The sequence below is a fragment of the Cyprinodon tularosa genome, unplaced genomic scaffold (genome assembly GCF_016077235.1).
Source record: "Cyprinodon tularosa strain WSP-4 unplaced genomic scaffold, ASM1607723v1 ctg42, whole genome shotgun sequence".
Classification (NCBI taxonomy): domain Eukaryota; kingdom Metazoa; phylum Chordata; class Actinopteri; order Cyprinodontiformes; family Cyprinodontidae; genus Cyprinodon; species Cyprinodon tularosa.
The window spans coordinates 173,759-191,127 of NW_024039141.1; the positions used below are offsets into that span (position 1 = coordinate 173,759).

The window sequence follows — 17,369 nt, forward strand, 5'->3', positions numbered from 1 at the left end:
TATTATAAACTTAAATATTGCAAGGCAACAGAGATAAATGAATTAATAAACAGGCAGTATTATTACAACCAAAGGAAACATACAAAACTTAAGAAAAAAAGGAGAAAATTTGAAAAGAGACAGCTTCATTCTACTACAAGACAGTTCCTTACATCCCGTTAACTTTAGCATTTTGCTGATCAAAAACCAGAAATTTTGACATGTCACTACATAATGCTAATGCTAACCAAACTTTATCAACCAAGTTTTTTGTGTGGACGTGAACTGTACGGGATGACGTCACCTTCCTTCGGCGCTCTGGCTCTGCTGGTTTCGGCTCCTCTGAGCTTCTGCTGCCGCTGCTTAGAGTTTCGCTCGGAACCAGAGCTCTTTCTGCCTCTTACTGGTCGTGACTGTGGTCCTTTTTTTAAACACAATTCTCTGAAATTATTCGTAAAAAGGGGGGAGAGAGTTTGACCCACGTTTTGGATGCATGGGAGCTTCCTGGGAGCGGCGAAAGGAGAAGGTAGGTTGAACTGCTGCAGCTACCGCCTCCTCTCCTCGTCCCTCTTCGGACTGTCAGGGCTTCCAGCTCAGCCCCGGCGGCCCGATTACCGCATTGCTACCCAAGGAATGGCGTCAGACTGCTAGTTTAGGGCCCACTGACCGGTGTGTCCGGTTAAGCTTTGGCTAATTTCAGCTAATTTTGGTGCGACTGTAGTCCTGTGAATCACCCTCTCAGCTGTTACAGCAGCGAATACCACCAGTCTCAAACTATTTATTTTATTGCATGAATATCCTGTTATTGTGTCTCTGCTTAAATGTTATCTGTACCTTTGGTTTGGTTTGGTTGATATAGCTCAACGCCATCAAATCGACATAAACATGCAGACAGCTGTTTAACACAAACACAGCTGCAATGTGATGATCGCATGGACTATTTTCACCCTCATCTGGTTTATTTTCCATGCCAGATACATGTCAACGAATCAGCGTCTGTATATAGTCACTGAATTTACCTGTCATGTGTAGAGGAATCACAGAAGCATTCACTTCCACCTTAAGGTTAATCCTCCCCCCTCCTTAAATTGCCATTTGAAACAGCAGCTGCAGCATCATGGGTGTAGTTGTAGATGCTACATGACAATGACACATACTTTTCAGGTCATGTTAATCTGATATGAGCTCACCGACTCTCCTTATCCACCTCCCCACTGAGAGCCACGTCAGAACCCAAAGCTGGGCTCAGCTCATGAGTTATTGTTGAGGATGCTGAGGATTTTATGAAGGTCACAGCTCTCATCAGTTCTCCTAAACTAGTAAGGTTAAAAAAAGTATATACATATATCATGTCAATCCTATTCGTCACCATCAGGCATGTAATGGTATGAGATTTTTATGATTTCCTTGATGTGGAAAACCCTTTGTTCATATTTGGAGAGCACACAACTAATTCAAAACTAATACATATCAAAACGGCCTGCCATAGTCTGTTCAATTCAATTCAGTTTATTTCTATAGCGCCAATTCACAACACATGTCATCTCAAGGCACTTTACAGTTCACCAGATCATACAGTGAAATTGATTCAAAGTTTTCTATTTAAGGAAAACCATCTGATTGCATTGACTGGTTGAGTCGAATGGAATCCCTCACACTAAGCATGCTTGTAGCGACAGTGGAGAGGAAAAACTACCTTTTAACAGGAAGAAACCTCCAGCAGAACCAGGCTCAGTGTGAGCGGCCATCTGCAGAGGCCGACTGGGGTTCAAGGAGACAGAAGCAGAGATACAAAAAGTAACTGTAAAAGGCAGCCCCGTCCAGGAAACACACAGCCAGGCAGACGAGCTCCGAACCAACTTCCTTGTCAGAGGATGAAGAGAGCACATCCAGCCAGTCACAGTCAGAGAAACAGGATTACACTGGAAAAATAAGCCGATCTCCACCATCCATAAACAAAGGTGTTGGCAACAGCACAGCTGATATTTCTCTCCTTGGTAGAGCTGGATAAAAAAAATTGATTTAATCGATTTTGAATCGATTCCTTTACATTTTTGCAAAATCAATGTCTAGGGAATGAGATCGATTAGTTTCGATTAGTTGTGAAATGCGTGACGTTCACATTCAAATGAGCAGGAAAGATGCACTCAAGCTTACTTCAAGCCAGATAGCTGCAAGTATAGCCAATAGGTTGACTGAAGATTTTTTCAGTTTTCACAAACAAGTTTGCACTTATGAGACAGTTTTGGTCACATCTCAAGTTTAAATTGTCTAATTTACAAGTTTACACTTTTTGTTTAACGTGACAGGAAATATTAAAAAACATGAGTATTTTGAAACACAGTTGAACCACTTTCATTTTTGTAAAAGCAGATTGAATCGAATTTCATCGATTTAGAATTGTATTAATCAAATCGAATCGATTCAGGACTTTGGTGAAAATACCCAGCCCTACTCCTGGGTGTCAAACAGGAACAGATGAGGCAAAGCTACTATGAGAAAAGGCAGAGAGAGCATAACGTTAGAGATTAAACTAACAGATTCTGCAGAGTGGAAGAATAGAGATAGAATGAAGCAAAATCATAAAATAGGGTTCCCTATGTCCTCCAGAAGTCTAAGCCTATAGCAGCATAACTATAGAGATTGCTCAGAATAACCAAGATAAAAGGGGGGGAGGGGGGGCGACTAGTTTATTACTTGAATGGTATTGGATTAATGTATTCTATTTACCTGACAGCAGGTGAATGCGAAGAATAAAAAGGTTCTATCAGGTAGGACGTTTGCATCAACACATGGGGTTCCCCATATTCATTCTGTCTTCCATCATTCAGTACCTAATGGCAATTTGCAGCCGTTTCAGATGTTATCATCCGAACATATGGCCTTTTTTTTAGTGATTAGTCGCAAAGAATGACTTCAGATTGTACCTCTTACCTAGCAGTAGGTTGGTTGTTATCACCAAATTGTAATCCTTATCCTTTCCCTAAGGTTATTCCTTTTTTAGGAATAACCGCATTGAAACCATGTGACTGAAACATGTGGGATTCATTTGAATTAAAGCTTTAAAAAGCAGATAAGAAATAGACTGTAAATAAAGTAGGGCTGAAACTGAGGATTATTTTGCAAATTGATTAATCTGTCAATTCTTTTCTTGAGTAATCAATTAATAATCAGATAGCCAAACATTCCTTAAAGAAGATTTTTTACGAAATTCGACTTTTCCACTCAAGGCATTCTAAATAGAGCATATTGACAGAAGAAAACATTCTTTTTTTTTAATATTAAATGACATTTTTTTATATATTTTTTTACAATCTTGGTGTAATTACTGCTAAAAGGGGGTCAGCTAAAGGCATATTTTACAGTCTCTATACTCCAGTTAACTTATGAATTGATTTCTAAATTAGTTGACGATTATTTCAATTATCGATTAATCATGATTAATCCGATTAATTGTTTCAGCTGTAAAATAAACAAGATAAAGATATAAAGTAGGTATAAAGTAAATAAAACTTGTGGTTTTAGATGTGGCTGTTTTGTTTGTGTTTCTAACACTTAATGTGTCTAACCTAGTAAATTATTTTATTTTGCTCTTTGCACAAAACTATGAAAAAAATCTCTAGTAAATTAGGAAATGAAACGACTTGATTGGCTTTAAGGAGGGCAGAGACAGAGGACACTCTGAGTTTATTTAGGAAAATCTGCTTCTGAACAGCTCTGAGGAGGATGTTACTACGGTAACAGACACAGAAGTCGAGGAAACTCTTTGTAAAACTCAGATTTCAGGTTTAAAAACTTAGTTTTCAGTAAACTTGCTAAGTGAAACCTTAGTTAAACCTCTTTGTGTTCATTAAAAGAAGTTTGATAGTCTGATTTTTTAAAATATTTTTTTATTGTCTGTAAAAATCCCCCCTTGCATAATATTTACATGAATTTGTTTTATTTAAAGCAGGCACTTGGCCTGTTTTAAATCTCATGTCTTTTGTGCTAAACATGAATTGCAGTGGTTCTATGCTGTTTAGCAAAAAGACAAATCTCTCCAGTTTTAATCCTGCTAAGGCAAAAATCTCCATCTAGGTGTTAGTGAGACCTTTTTTCAGAATAATGTTGTTTCGTTAAGGCCTGAACACACTGGTTGCATTCGACTTTTTAATCTCTGATCCAAGTCACACTGACTGTGAAAGAGAGGCTGTGAGCAGATCTGAGCAGAATGTTTTCACTTGTGTCTCTGTGCTATACACAATTTAAAACAATTTCCCATATTTGACTTGGCAAGATTATGAAAAGTATTTAAATAATAAATAAAAAGCTACCAGCGCAGCTATAAAGCAAAGCGCCAATTAACAAGTCTGTGGAGCATCTCAAACCAGATCAGATAGAGAATGTTCCTACGCCTGTATTAAAAACATAATGAGATCTACATCTGAAGAAAAGAAAAAAACAGCAATAAACGCCTTGGGATGATTTATATGCTGACTGAGGCAGACAGAGGTTATTCTCGGAGAGATCTTTAAAGTTCTTCTTTCTTTTTGTCATAGAGAGGTGAGAGATATGCAGTGCTTACCTGCTTTATTTGCACTTCATTATTTTGTTTTTTTGTGAGGCTCAAATAGGATCAGTATTTTACTTTTTTATCCTTTTTTAATCCTGAAGTAATATTTTTGTTCAAAGGGATTGATAAACTGCACTTTCTGTCCCTCGTTGTTTTTTTTGAGGCTCTAAGATGGTCACTACTTTATATTTTCTGTCCTCCTGAACTCCTATCGTGGGTAAAGTATTCTCGTTTTGATTTTTTTATTCCTTGTTTTCTGTTCTGCTTATTATAAACAGAATACGCACCTCCATAAACTGACTGTTTCCCCGTGCGATTAACAGATTTTTTTTGGATTTTCCCTCAAAGCGTGTTTTACTTTGTAACCGCGTCTCTCTTCCTGTCAGACCCATGTAATTGCAGCTGAATTGCTGCCAGTTCTACCTAAAATAGACTATCTCAGTCGCACCTAAGCCCCCCTTGCATGAAATCATGTCGGCGGTGATCATCCCCATTGATTTTAATTGGCGCTAATCGCCACAACCTCGTCTGACACAATTTTCTGTCGGATCGGACACAACGACTTGGTGTTCTGGCCTTTACGACATTGGCATCAGTTATGTGTTCAATCCACCACTGTGTTCATTTTCTCTTTTTTTCACCCACTCTTGCAGATGCATGAATATAGTTTGGAGTTTCTAACTTTGTCATGATGCACTCATCACTAAGGGCTAGAAATATGATCACGATGGAGGCTGTGACTCATCCACCTTGCTAGTCACCTACAGTAGTCCAGATTTCACCTAGGAATATCAGATTTACCCTATTCTAAATAAATTATATTGAAATATGCACACATATCTGAAATTTAATCCAGATTTGTCAAAAACAAGAGAATATAATAAAATATCACACCATTTAGTTTCTGTTATGGAAATATAAGTAGTGTGCTGATCTATCTAGGCTTGATAGAAAACATACTGTAATATTATAATTTAGTACAGTCTTATCAGTCTGCTTTTTTCTACTCCTATTATTCCATCAAGTTCCACAGCAGGGGGGCCATATTCAGAGTCACTTCTAAATTTAAATCAACCAGCATCGCTCTCTGTGGGGAAACCTGGGGGAAATCCAATAAAGACCAAAAGAGTGAGGTGCTGCCATTGCCAAAAAATTACCATGACTAATACCTGACAGAGGGGACTACAAAAAAACTTCTTTCAGGTGAAGCTAAGACGGAAATGTGAGAGAGAATCCAATCGGCTAATGAAGCAGAGGAAAAAAGTGGATAAATATATTTGTTTTTTATCAAGGGATTTTAAAGGTAGGCAGAATGTTATGGAAAGACAGAATAGAATGAATATTCTGAAAGAAACATGAAGTTGTGAAGGGATAATCTAAAACAACAGATAAAAGGTACATACAAACAGTTTTTGAGAAATAAAGAATAAGAAGAAAAAAAACAGCAGCATATATACACTCATTGCTTTTTGGAAAAACGATGTAGGTAACTGTACAGGTGTAAAGCTGTTAGTTTCTTAACAAACAATGCTTGGATTTTCAAGGAACATCATTTTTATGTGCATCCATCTCCAAATGTTAAATTCCTAATAGAGATTTAGGAATAAAATTTTATTAGGCTGTTCATAACTCAAATGACAATACCAAGCAGGATATGTATAAACCCTTTTTTATTACCTTTCCTTTCTTTCTTGTTACGCTTTTATGGACTCACCAGGATCTTTATTCAGAGGGTGCTAAAATGATGTCATCACGCAGTTCTATTTCATCCCTACTGACCGCCAGAGGGCGGTGCTGAAAGCACTGAATGTTCCCTTCGGGCATGCGCAGTTCGAGTAATTATACCAACAGAGTCACACCTGTGACACCGGATGACCACTCAGAAGCTATATAGCCTGGTGTCATCCTTTGCTCTGCTCCTTTTTTCTTCTCGCAAGCGGTTCGCTAACTTCCCCGTTGTCTGAAGCCCCTGTATCTTGACCGGAGTTGCGGTTATTCTCCGCCCTCCCAGGGCTGCAACGGGTCGATTCTGAGGAATACAGAAGGTAAGTGAGTTGTTTGCTGGTGATGGTAGCGTCCGCGCCCCCTCTCCCGGCTCACGACTTTAGCTTTTTACCTACAGCTTCGTGCTGTTTTGTTTTGAACTGGTGACGGCAGCGTTTTCGCCCCTACTCCCAGTGTGAATAACTTCACTGCCGAAGTTATATACGGCTAACGTAGTTAGCTTCTTTAGTTTGTTGGTGTTATACCTGGTGACGGCAGCGGTTTTCGCCCCCTCTCCCAGTATATTCCCTACTTTTGCATCCTTTTTTTCACCGGTCTGCGCTGCTATAATTACTGACGGCCGCGGTTTTCGCCCCCTCTCCCAACCAAGTGTGGTCTACTTCGTTTGCCGAAGTTGGAGACGGCTAACGTTGTTAGCCTTTTTTGGTTTGTTTGCAGCCTTCTTCATCGGTCTGCTTAGTTATGAATGGTGACGGCAGCGTTTTCGCCCCCTCTCCCAAAATCAACCTTTTTTGCAGCCTTTTCGTTGGTCTGCTCTCTTAATTGGTGACGGCAGCGTTGTTCGCTCCTACTCCCAACTTAAGTTTCCATACAGCTAACGTTGTTAGCTTTTTTGGTTTATTGGTTTTATACCTGGTGACGGTAGCGGTTCTCGCCCCCTCTCCCAACCAAGTGTGGTCTACTTCGTTTGCCGAAGTTGGAGACGGCTAACGTTGTTAGCCTTTTTTGGTTTGTTTGCAGCCTTCTTCATCGGTCTGCTTAGTTATGAATGGTGACGGCAGCGTTTTCGCCCCCTCTCCCAAAATCAACCTTTTTTGCAGCCTTTTCGTTGGTCTGCTCTCTTAATTGGTGACGGCAGCGTTGTTCGCTCCTACTCCCAACTTAAGTTTCCATACAGCTAACGTTGTTAGCTTTTTTGGTTTATTGGTTTTATACCTGGTGACGGTAGCGGTTCTCGCCCCCTCTCCCAGTATCGGCTGCCTTGTGCTCGCAGCCTCTTTCGTTTCTCTGCTGTAATTGGTGACGGCTGCGTTTGCGCCCCCTCTCCCGATTTTCGATAACTTTCTGTTCTTTAAGCCTTGTCGGCCTTCGACATGGATGGCTCTCACAGCTGCATGGATTGTGGGGCTGCCCTGCAGGCAGAGGATGGCCACGACCTGTGCCCTACCTGCCTTGGACATGAGCACCTTTTGGAGGCGCTGTCTGAGAACCCCTGTATGAACTGCAGCTTTATGCCCCATGCAGTGAGGGTGGCCCGGTTGGCACAGTTGTGCCCCCAGGAGGGCTCGGACCTTCCGCCCTCTGGGCAGGTGGTTCCCCCCAAGCGTTCTAAGCGCCGTGGTGGGACCACAGCATCTGTGCCCCTCCCCCGGAGGAAGCGGGCCAAACCTGACCAGGGCCTGTCCACAAGGGTGGAGCAGTTGTCAGCAGAGCTGGCAGAGATGAAGTCCTTGTTGCAGACACGGCAATCTGATCCCTCGCTCCCAGTGGTTGGGCTCTCTTCCCCACCAATGCCCGAGCTGGTTGTAGAGGATGACGTTATCTCTCTGGCTGCTTCCGCTTCTCATTTTAGAGATGAGGAGGAGGCAGGGTCCTCTCAAGCCTCTGAGGCTGGTTCATTTTCATCTCAGAGTGCGGTTGGAGAGGCCGGTGACGGTTCCATGCGGGAGGTCATGTCTATGGCCCTGAAGCAGCTGCAGCTGGAACTCCCACAAGGAGAGGCATCCAGCTCCGGCAGTGCCTTTTTCAGACGTGGAAGGGCTCCTACTCCTTTTTCTGTACCTCCATCAGAGGAGTACTTGAAGGAGTTACACGCCTGTTGGCGGGAACCGAGAGCGCTGTCGCGTCTCTCATCGGATGGTCGTGTATTAGCTGCCATGCATGAGTCGGTGAAGGCCGGCCTGGACCGTATGCCAGCAATTGAACCAGCTGTTGCTTCACTGATTGTGTCACCAGATGAAGCCCTGCGTCCTGATGTCCGGTGCCCGCGGACTCAATGTCGGGTTACAGATGACCTCCTCTGTAAGGCGTACAATGCAGGAGCGCGTGCTGGCCGCCTTGGCAATTCTCTGGCGCACCTCATGTTTGCCCTGTCTGCATCTGTTCAGGACACTGGTGGTGCAAGTGCGGCGGTTGGTTATAGTGACGCAGCGCTGCAGGCCTTCGCGTTGATGACCAGAGAGCTTGGACGGGTCATGTCTTTCCTTGTCCAAGCTCGTAGACAGGTCTGGTTGGCACAATCTCCTCTGACTGAAGCATGCCGTAGGACCCTCAGGGGTGTCCCGGTTGTACCAGGGGAGCTGTTTGGATCAGCTGCCTTGGAGGCGCTGGAACGGACTGCTCAGGCACGTCAGACTAGCCAGCAGCTTTCCGGCCTTCGCAGGAGCATACCTGCCTTTCCCCAGCGTTCGGGCCGCCCTGCCACTACCCCCAGCGTTCAGCCACGACCTCAGACTGGTGGCAGACCTATTGGTTCCTACCCCCATGATGTGCGGCAGAGACCGAGGAGGGACTTTCGTGAGCCAGTCTGCCGCCCTGTTAGACAGACCCGGGCCTCAAATCCTGGACGCCCTCCCCCCAGAGCCCCCAGGGGCCGTGGGGATAGAAGATGATGCCACCGGGCCAGCCGTCGGACATTTTTCCCATCAGCAGCTGAATTTCTGGGCTGCTCATGCCGTAGATCCATGGGTGGTTGCCACCTTAACCAATGGCTACAGGCTCCAGTTCCGAAGGCGGCCCCCCCTCTCACACCGGGTCAAGATGACTGTCATCACAGACCCGGTGAAATCTCAGGCACTAGACCAGAAGCTTTCCGCCCTCCTGGGCAAGGGGGCAATCGAGTCTGTAGATCCTCTGCGGCAACCCAGAGGCTACTACTCCACATACTTCCTTGTGGCCAAGAAGACCGGCGGTTTTCGCCCCATTTTAGATCTAAGGGGACTGAATCGGTACCTGAAGGTCCTTCCCTTCCACATGCTCACCATAACGGAGGTCCTTCAGACCATTGTGGCGCGAGATTGGTTTACATCAGTAGATCTGACAGACGCCTACTTTCACGTGCCTATTGCGGCAGAACATCGCCATTTTCTCAGGTTTGCCTATCGGGGGCGCCATTGGCAATTCCGGGTGCTCCCATTCGGGCTCTCCCTTTCCCCAAGGGTGTTTACTCGATGCATGAAAGCAGCCCTCTCTCCTCTACAGGCCTCCGGAGTCAGGATTCTGCCATACCTGGACGATTGGCTTCTTTGTGCTCCCTCTCAGGTAGCTGCCTCTCGGGATACGTCCCAGCTTCTACTTCATGTGTCACTGTTAGGCCTCAAAGTCAACTTGGCAAAGAGTTGTCTTGTTCCATCTCAGACAACCACCTTTCTTGGGATGCATCTGGACTCTGCTACCATGATGGCCCGTCCATCTGTTCACAGGGTGGACGACATACTCCAGCTTGTCCGTCGATTCAGACTGGGCAGGGAGTTTCCCTACATCATCATCCTGCGAATGCTGGGCAAACTGACATCAGTCACTCGTGTCGTGCCCTTAGGGCTGCTCCTTCTGCGTCCTTTGCAGCGATGGCTCAACAGCTTTCGCCTAGACGCCAGGCTGCACAGGCATCGCTGGCTAATGGTGACCAGGAGCTGCCTCCATGCCCTAGCTCCTTGGCGAGACGGGACCCTTTTGTCCAGTGGTGTTCCAATGGGGCTAGTAGTGTGTCGAAGGGAGGTGGTCACCACGGATGCCAGCCTCATGGGCTGGGGTGCCGTGTGGCAACACAGAGCTGTTCGGGGTCTCTGGGACCCAAGGGAGCGCACCGAACACATAAATGTGCTGGAGCTGCGGGCTGTGCACATGGCCCTCAGGTGCCTTCTGCCCCACCTAGAGGGAAGGCACGTGCTGATTCGGACAGACAACACCTCTGTTGTTTATCATATAAACCACCAAGGTGGCACCAGGTCAGCACGTCTCTTGAAGGTGTCGAGGGATCTCCTGGAATGGGCGTTTCCCCGTCTGTGTACCCTGCGCGCAGCGTATCTGCCAAGACGGCAGAACCAGGTTGCGGACTCTCTATCCCGCCAGGCACCTGCTCCGGGAGAGTGGTCTCTTCACCGCGACGTAGTGCGCATAATCTGGAACCTCTTTGGGCAGGCAGAGGTAGATCTGTTCGCCACAGAGGAGTCGACCCATTGCCCCCTATGGTATTCCCTAACCGGGATGGCGGGCGCACTGGGCCAGGATGCACTGGCTCATCCATGGCCGCAGGTTCTCCTGTATGCCTTTCCACCCCTCTCACTGATTTGGCCGACTCTGGAGGGTTCTCGAGCAGGGCCACAGAGTGTTGCTGGTAGCTCCGTTCTGGCCAGCGCGGCCGTGGTTCCCGCTGCTTTGGAGTCTGTGTCACGGTACTCCATGGCGTCTTCCAGCAAAGAGGGATCTGCTGTCTCAGTTGGGGGGACAGATATGGCACCCCAACCCTCAACGTCTCCAGCTGTGGGCATGGCCCCTGGGAGGCTGACTGGGTGTTCAGACACCGTGAGACACACTGTATTGAGTGCTAGGGCTTCCTCCACTCGGCTGCAGTATGCTAACAGATGGCGCCTCTTTTCTCAGTGGTGCTCTGCCCACAATGAGAACCCAGTTTCCTGCTCGGTGCCCACTATTTTGGAGTTCCTCCAGTCTCTCCTTGATAAGGGCCGCTCTCCTTCGACCCTTAAAGTGTATGTTGCAGCAATTTCATGTCTTCACCGAACTGTTGACAACCGTACAGTGGGGCGCCATGAACTGGTTTCACTTTTTCTGCGTGGTGCTCGTAGGTTGTGCCAGCAGCCAGCCCCACGAGCCCCAGATTGGGATCTGCCGTTGGTTCTCACAGCTCTGTGCCACCCTCCATTCGAGCCTTTGGCACAAGCAGAACTCAAGTGGCTTTCCTGCAAGACTGCTTTCCTGATGGCTATCGTCTCAGCTAAGAGGGTCAGCGAGCTGCATGCTCTTTCTGTCAGCCCTAGGTGTATCAGGTGGAATCCAGATGGCTCTGGTGTTACCCTGTGGCCTAATACTGCGTTTGTGCCTAAGGTGTTGTCTCCTTTTCACCGTAACCAGCCATTGCGGCTGGCTCGGTTTCAGCCTCAATCTGGTACAACTGAGAATGAGTCTGAGTTGTGCCCGGTAAGAGCGTTGGAGGCATACATTGCAGCCACCGCCAATCTGAGACGCTCGGACCAGCTTTTCCTCTGTTATGGGGGTCCAAGGTTAGGCTGTCCTCTTTCTAAACAGCGTCTGTCCCATTGGATTGTGAGTGTCATCTGCCACGCCTACGCTGCAGGTCACTGCTCCCTGCCAGTCGGTGTGAGAGCACATTCCACCAGGAGCGTCACCGCTTCCTGGGCTGCTTTGAGAGGGGTTCCGCTGGAAGCTATATGTGCTGCTGCTTCATGGGCTTCCCCAACCACCTTCACCAGGTTCTACAGTGTCAATGTGGCTGCCCCTCATCCCCTGGGTCAGGTCCTTTTACAAGGTTCTGCTGGGCCTCCTCTGTGAGGTATGTGCTCAGGATTCCTTGTGACATCGTTGGCATTAGTCATTCAGTGCTTTCAGCACCGCCCTCTGGCGGTCAGTAGGGATGAAATAGAACGAAAGTTACGTATGTAACTACGGTTCTATGAATCCCGGATGACCGCCAGAGCTTCTCTGTCACTCAGAATCCTTGCTTTTGCGAGAAGATTCTGTAGGAGCAGAGCAAAGGATGACACCAGGCTATATAGCTTCTGAGTGGTCATCCGGTGTCACAGGTGTGACTCTGTTGGTATAATTACTCGAACTGCGCATGCCCGAAGGGAACATTCAGTGCTTTCAGCACCGCCCTCTGGCGGTCATCCGGGATTCATAGAACCGTAGTTACATACGTAACTTTCGTTTGCATGTAACAGCTGAATTAATTAGCAAGACAGGAAGTGATTAAAATACTCCAACTTGGTTTAAAACTCAAGATGAAATCTATAACATAATTTCTAGTGTTAAACAAGGTTATTTTGACCTGTATTTCACATAAATCCATGTTTAGTTATCAAATTTAACTTAAAATAGTGGCACACAGTGGATGAGCCGGTGCACGGATTAAATGAGGGAAGGATCCATTTTACTGCAAAACGGGTTCAAAGAAAAAAATATGCCAAATATTTTGTTTCCACACCACTTTTTAATTCAGTAGGGATTAGGGATGGAATGGTTTATTAAAACCGTCCGAACCGTTCGGTTCCACTGTCTCTGGTTCAGTTCGTGTGTGTTCTGTTCGGTTCATGCGCTGTTCCTTTTTCTCGTGGGTATGGCGAGTGGGAAAGAACAGGAGTTGGAAGACAAGCCAGCAGCATAGGTTATAGGTCTGCTCTATGGGACCACTTTGCATTTAGAGTGACCTACGATGACGATGGAAAGAAAGTTGTGGATAAAAGTGCAACAGTGTGCAAGCATTGTGCAACACGTTTTGTTTATGCTAACAGCAACACGACCAACATGTCAGGCTAACAATCAACATATACCGAACCGAAAACTGTGACCACGAAACCGCGAACCGAACCGTGGATTTTGTGAACCGTTCCATCCTTAGTAGGCATAGGTGGAAGCTTTGCACATGTGTGAGTATCTTTTAATGGGGAAGAGTCGCTATTCTCTCTGTGACTGCAGAAACTGGCTGCAGCTGCTGCGTCCGACTTCCTGTCAGTGTTTTGCTTGGAGGCGCTTTTATTTCACCAAAGTCTTGAATGCGACAGAAAATAGGGGCTAGATTTGCCGTTGCTTTTTTGGGGGAAATTGCAGAATGTTTTGACAAAGGCAATAAGTTTGTGTTGCAGCTTAGTGCTAATGGGTTTTCTTGTCTTGGGGAGCCGAGCCAATGGCAGTCCTAATGGTCCGGGGTTCATGTTTTCACTGCGCTTCACTTGATGGGTGCAAATAACAATTAAATGTATCTAAAAACACAATTTCCACTGCTGCTAAGTGCATTAAGTCAGGGTATCAGCATATTTCCATTGTAACTCAAAAAATTTCAACCTAACCACCATTTGTGCTGAAATATGTGTTAGAAGCCCAGGTGTCAGTCAAAGAGGATATCGGCCTGATTTTCAGTGTAACAGTGACTTTTTCAAGCTCTACTGCCCGTTACGCTGAAATATGCTGATGAGAGCCCTGCTCTCATCAGCATATTACAGCAATCTCCTGTGGAACCAACTACCAGTTTTAGTCCGTGAGGCAGACACCCTGTCTACTTTTAAGGCTAGGCTTAAAACTTTCATTTTTGATAAAGCTTATAGTTAGGGTGGCTCAGGTTATCCTGAGCTATCTCTATAGTTATGCTGCTATAGGCTTAGACTTTTGGAGGACATAGGGACCCCCATTTCATCATTCTGCTTCATTCTCTCTCTGTTCTCCTATTCTGCAGAATCTGTTAGTTCAATCTCTAACCTTCTGCTCTCTCTGCTTTTCCTCAGAGTAGCTTTGCCTCGTCTGTTCCTGTTTGGCTGTGACGTCATCCTGGAAAAAAACATCAGCTGTGCTGCTTCTATCAACACCCTTGTTAATAGATGTTGGAGATCGGCCTGTTTTCCAGTGTGGTCCTGTTTCTCTGACCGTGACTGAGTGGATGTGCTCTCTTCGTCCTCTGGCATGGGAGCTGCCTTGGAGCTCGTCTGCCTGGCTGTGTGTTTCCTGGACGGGGCCGCCTTTTACAGCTGCTTTTTGTATCTCTGCTTCTGTCTCCTTGAACCCCAGTCGGCCTCGGCAGATGGCCGCTCACACTGAGCCTGGTTCTGCTGGAGGTTTCTTCCTGTTAAAAGGGAGTTTTTCCTCTCCACTGTCGCTACAAGCATGCTTAGTGTGGGGGATTGTATTTGAGTCAATGAGTCAATGCAATCAACTGGTTTTCCTTAGATAGAAAACTTTGTATCAATTTGACTGTATGATCTGGTTGAACTGTAAAGTGCCTTGAGATGACATGTGTTGTGAATTTGGCGCTATATAAATAAACTGAATTGAATTGAAATTGAATTGCTCTGTGACCTTTAGGTCATTAACGCCATGTTGATTGTAAGGATCTGCTGCTGTCAAACTGTGAGCTAAATATTAGCAGGAAAAAGGCAAATTCATAACACAAGCAATATTAGCCTACAGTGATTGCACTGATTGCACATAATTATTAAACGCAGTAATATTGATGATAACGCTAATCTTATAATATGCTGAATCAGCCTTAAGTCTAGCACAGGGTCAAGGAAACACCATTCCATAATAAACACATCTGTGGAAAGTTAAATTCTCTGCGTATTTACAATAAAATAATAGGCAGGAAAACTGTGCTTTGTAGAAGAAGGGTTTCTCATCAGACTGTTTTAATGCACTCTGTGCTGCTGTGAGCATTTAGAGATAAGCAACTGAATTTTAGAAGCAAAGATTGTAATAATGGAGGTTAAATCAGATATTTTAGATTTAGAGAAAATGCAACAGATGGGGGTATATTTTGTGACATGCATCTGAAGCAGTGTTATTACAGTTGTACTGTTAAAGTCATGGCTATAATCTTTCTGTGTGAAAATAAGATAATGTTAAAAGGGTTTAAATAGAGTTTGGAAAAATCTAGAATTTGATTTCATTATTTTCCAAATTTGGAAAAGTGGGAAAATAAAATGACTAATTCCTGTATTCTTCCTTCTTTCTCTCCTTGTCTGCTTTGTATCCATTTGGTCTTTGCTTCCTTGCTTTTAGTTTCTGGTGTTTCCAGGATATTCCTGTTCATATCTGCCATATTTTTGCAGTAAACTTTAGTATTTTATATCAGAAAAAAAACGACTCTGGGAAATTATGTCTGGAATAGTTTAGGTTTTTACATCCTTTAAAAATGTTTTTCAGATCATTCTACAGTTACATAAGGTTTCCATAAGGTCTCCTCTGATACTTCTGTGTATGAAGGTTTATCTGTGAGGCATCCAGACCAGTTAATCCTCTCATTCTTATCCTGTCAAAACAAAAAGAGCAGAAAAAAAACAAATAACTCAGTTTTTCTGTTTGTTTTTGTGGCTTTTTTAAATGCATCCATCACTAGTCGCTGTTGCATAGCTACATGACGTTGTGTCTTCGCCCACATACAAGCGCACACAGAAATGACTGCCAAGAAAAATACCCTCTCACTTCCTGCCTTAGGAATCAGAGCTAACCCAGCCGCATATGTCAGAAAACCACAAACACGTGTGTTTTCTTAACATGTACGAACTCATGCTGGCAGAGCTCGACTCTGCACAGTGAAACTGCCTTCAGATCACAAACGCCTTGAAGCTTAATGCTGCCTGTGCTAGTCGTTGAGCTCTGTCTGTGCTTATATAGCAGGAGCGTCTCAGTCTGAGTTTGAAGATGGCAGCGAGAGCCTGAGGAACTCTTTAAGCTTTCTAGCTTCTCTGTTGGCCTTGATTATTCATATCTACACACGCAGAAACGTTACCAGCTTCAGTATCAGCATCTTCTCTCTCATTATGCTATAAGATGAAAAAAATGGGCAGAAAGACATGATTGTTTGCTTCTATACTGATCTGAAAATGAAATGAGTAATCAGGTCTCAGGATAACCAACCCTGTGTGATCTCTGTCCTCCTGTTGAGGTCATAATCCATGTTTTCTTCTGTGTTCGGACAGATTGTGCTGCTGGTCCTCACTGCTCGGCACGATGAGTGAGACGGAGGGTCAGTTCTACAGTGTCCAGGTGGGGGACTCCACCTTCACTGTGCTCAAACGCTACCAGCAGCTCCGTGCCGTTGGCTCCGGGGCCCAAGGCATTGTCTGGTAAGATGTTGCTACTATAGTTTTTATTAATTGATTTGTTTTCAGATAATTTTGAATTCTTTATTAAAAGGGATGCAAAATATTGATGATTGAATTCTTCTAAAGTTAATTGATCTTATGGATGGACAAATGATTAATTGATAGATTGATCAAGTTTTCTCTTGTCAAGAGGATCTGTTGGTAACATGAAGGGCTAAATGCAGTTTTTTACTCTATACGGAGTTTTAAAAGAAAAACGGGTACATCATTATATTTTAACAATTAATTGTGCCTCCTGTGTTACATACTGACTGGATAAATAAAAAATGTTTTCTTACACATTATTAAAGTTATTTATAAAATATTAAAAACATATTTATATAACAACACAGGAACCTGTTATGTTACTAGAAAGAAAAATGAAAAAAAAATATGTGAAACTATCATTAATAGACACCAACCAGAACCATCAGTTTAAAAGCATTGCTTCCTCTCTCTGAACGCTGGATTACACTAAAAACAGAGCTAGTTCACAATTAGGGTCCACAACTTAGACAGATTTATTTTGTTATTTTGAATACACAAGTGTAGACAAAAAGAAATTAGGTTTAGAACAGCTCTCTAGACAATTTCAGTTTTTAAAGTGCAGCCTTGATAAGGTAAGCAGCAGGTGTTGTTATGCTGCTGCTACTTCGTCCAGCTCCTGAAGCACTCGCTTCTCCTGGCTCAGGGGAGGAAGAGGACAATGATGACGATGCTGTGAGGGTGGTAGTCCCCTGGGTTGAAGAGGCTGAAGCAGCAGTGATGCCATCGGCAGGTTTAGCAGCGACAGACGACGCTGGAGAAGGATAAGAAGCCAGTGGGGGCCGGGAGGAGCCAGATGGGGATGTTTCAGCATTTGGCAGGGAAGCATCTAGAGTGCTCTCCTCATTTTCACCTGCAGAGGGCTGGGCTTCCCCTCTAGATGCCGAAGATTTCCTGGGAACAGTTTTAGAGGAGCTGCCATTCACGCAGAGCTCTTTGTTTCTATCGGCGCGGTATAG

At 44.8% G+C, this 17,369-nt stretch overlaps 1 protein-coding gene across 2 annotated transcripts in view; it reads left to right on the forward strand.

The window, feature by feature from the left end:
* Positions 1 to 277: 277 nt before the first annotated feature.
* The window catches only part of mapk9 (mitogen-activated protein kinase 9), a 31,239-nt gene continuing 14,147 nt past the window's right edge, over positions 278 to 17,369 (forward strand). The window contains exons 1-2 of one of the 2 annotated variants that reach the window (XM_038299095.1): positions 278 to 505; positions 16,201 to 16,347. In XM_038299095.1, coding sequence (XP_038155023.1) covers positions 16,232 to 16,347 — 116 coding nt within the window. In that variant the 5' untranslated portion in view covers positions 278 to 505; positions 16,201 to 16,231. The remainder of the gene's footprint in view (positions 506 to 16,200; positions 16,348 to 17,369) is intronic. The other variant, XM_038299094.1, reaches the window with a different exon arrangement.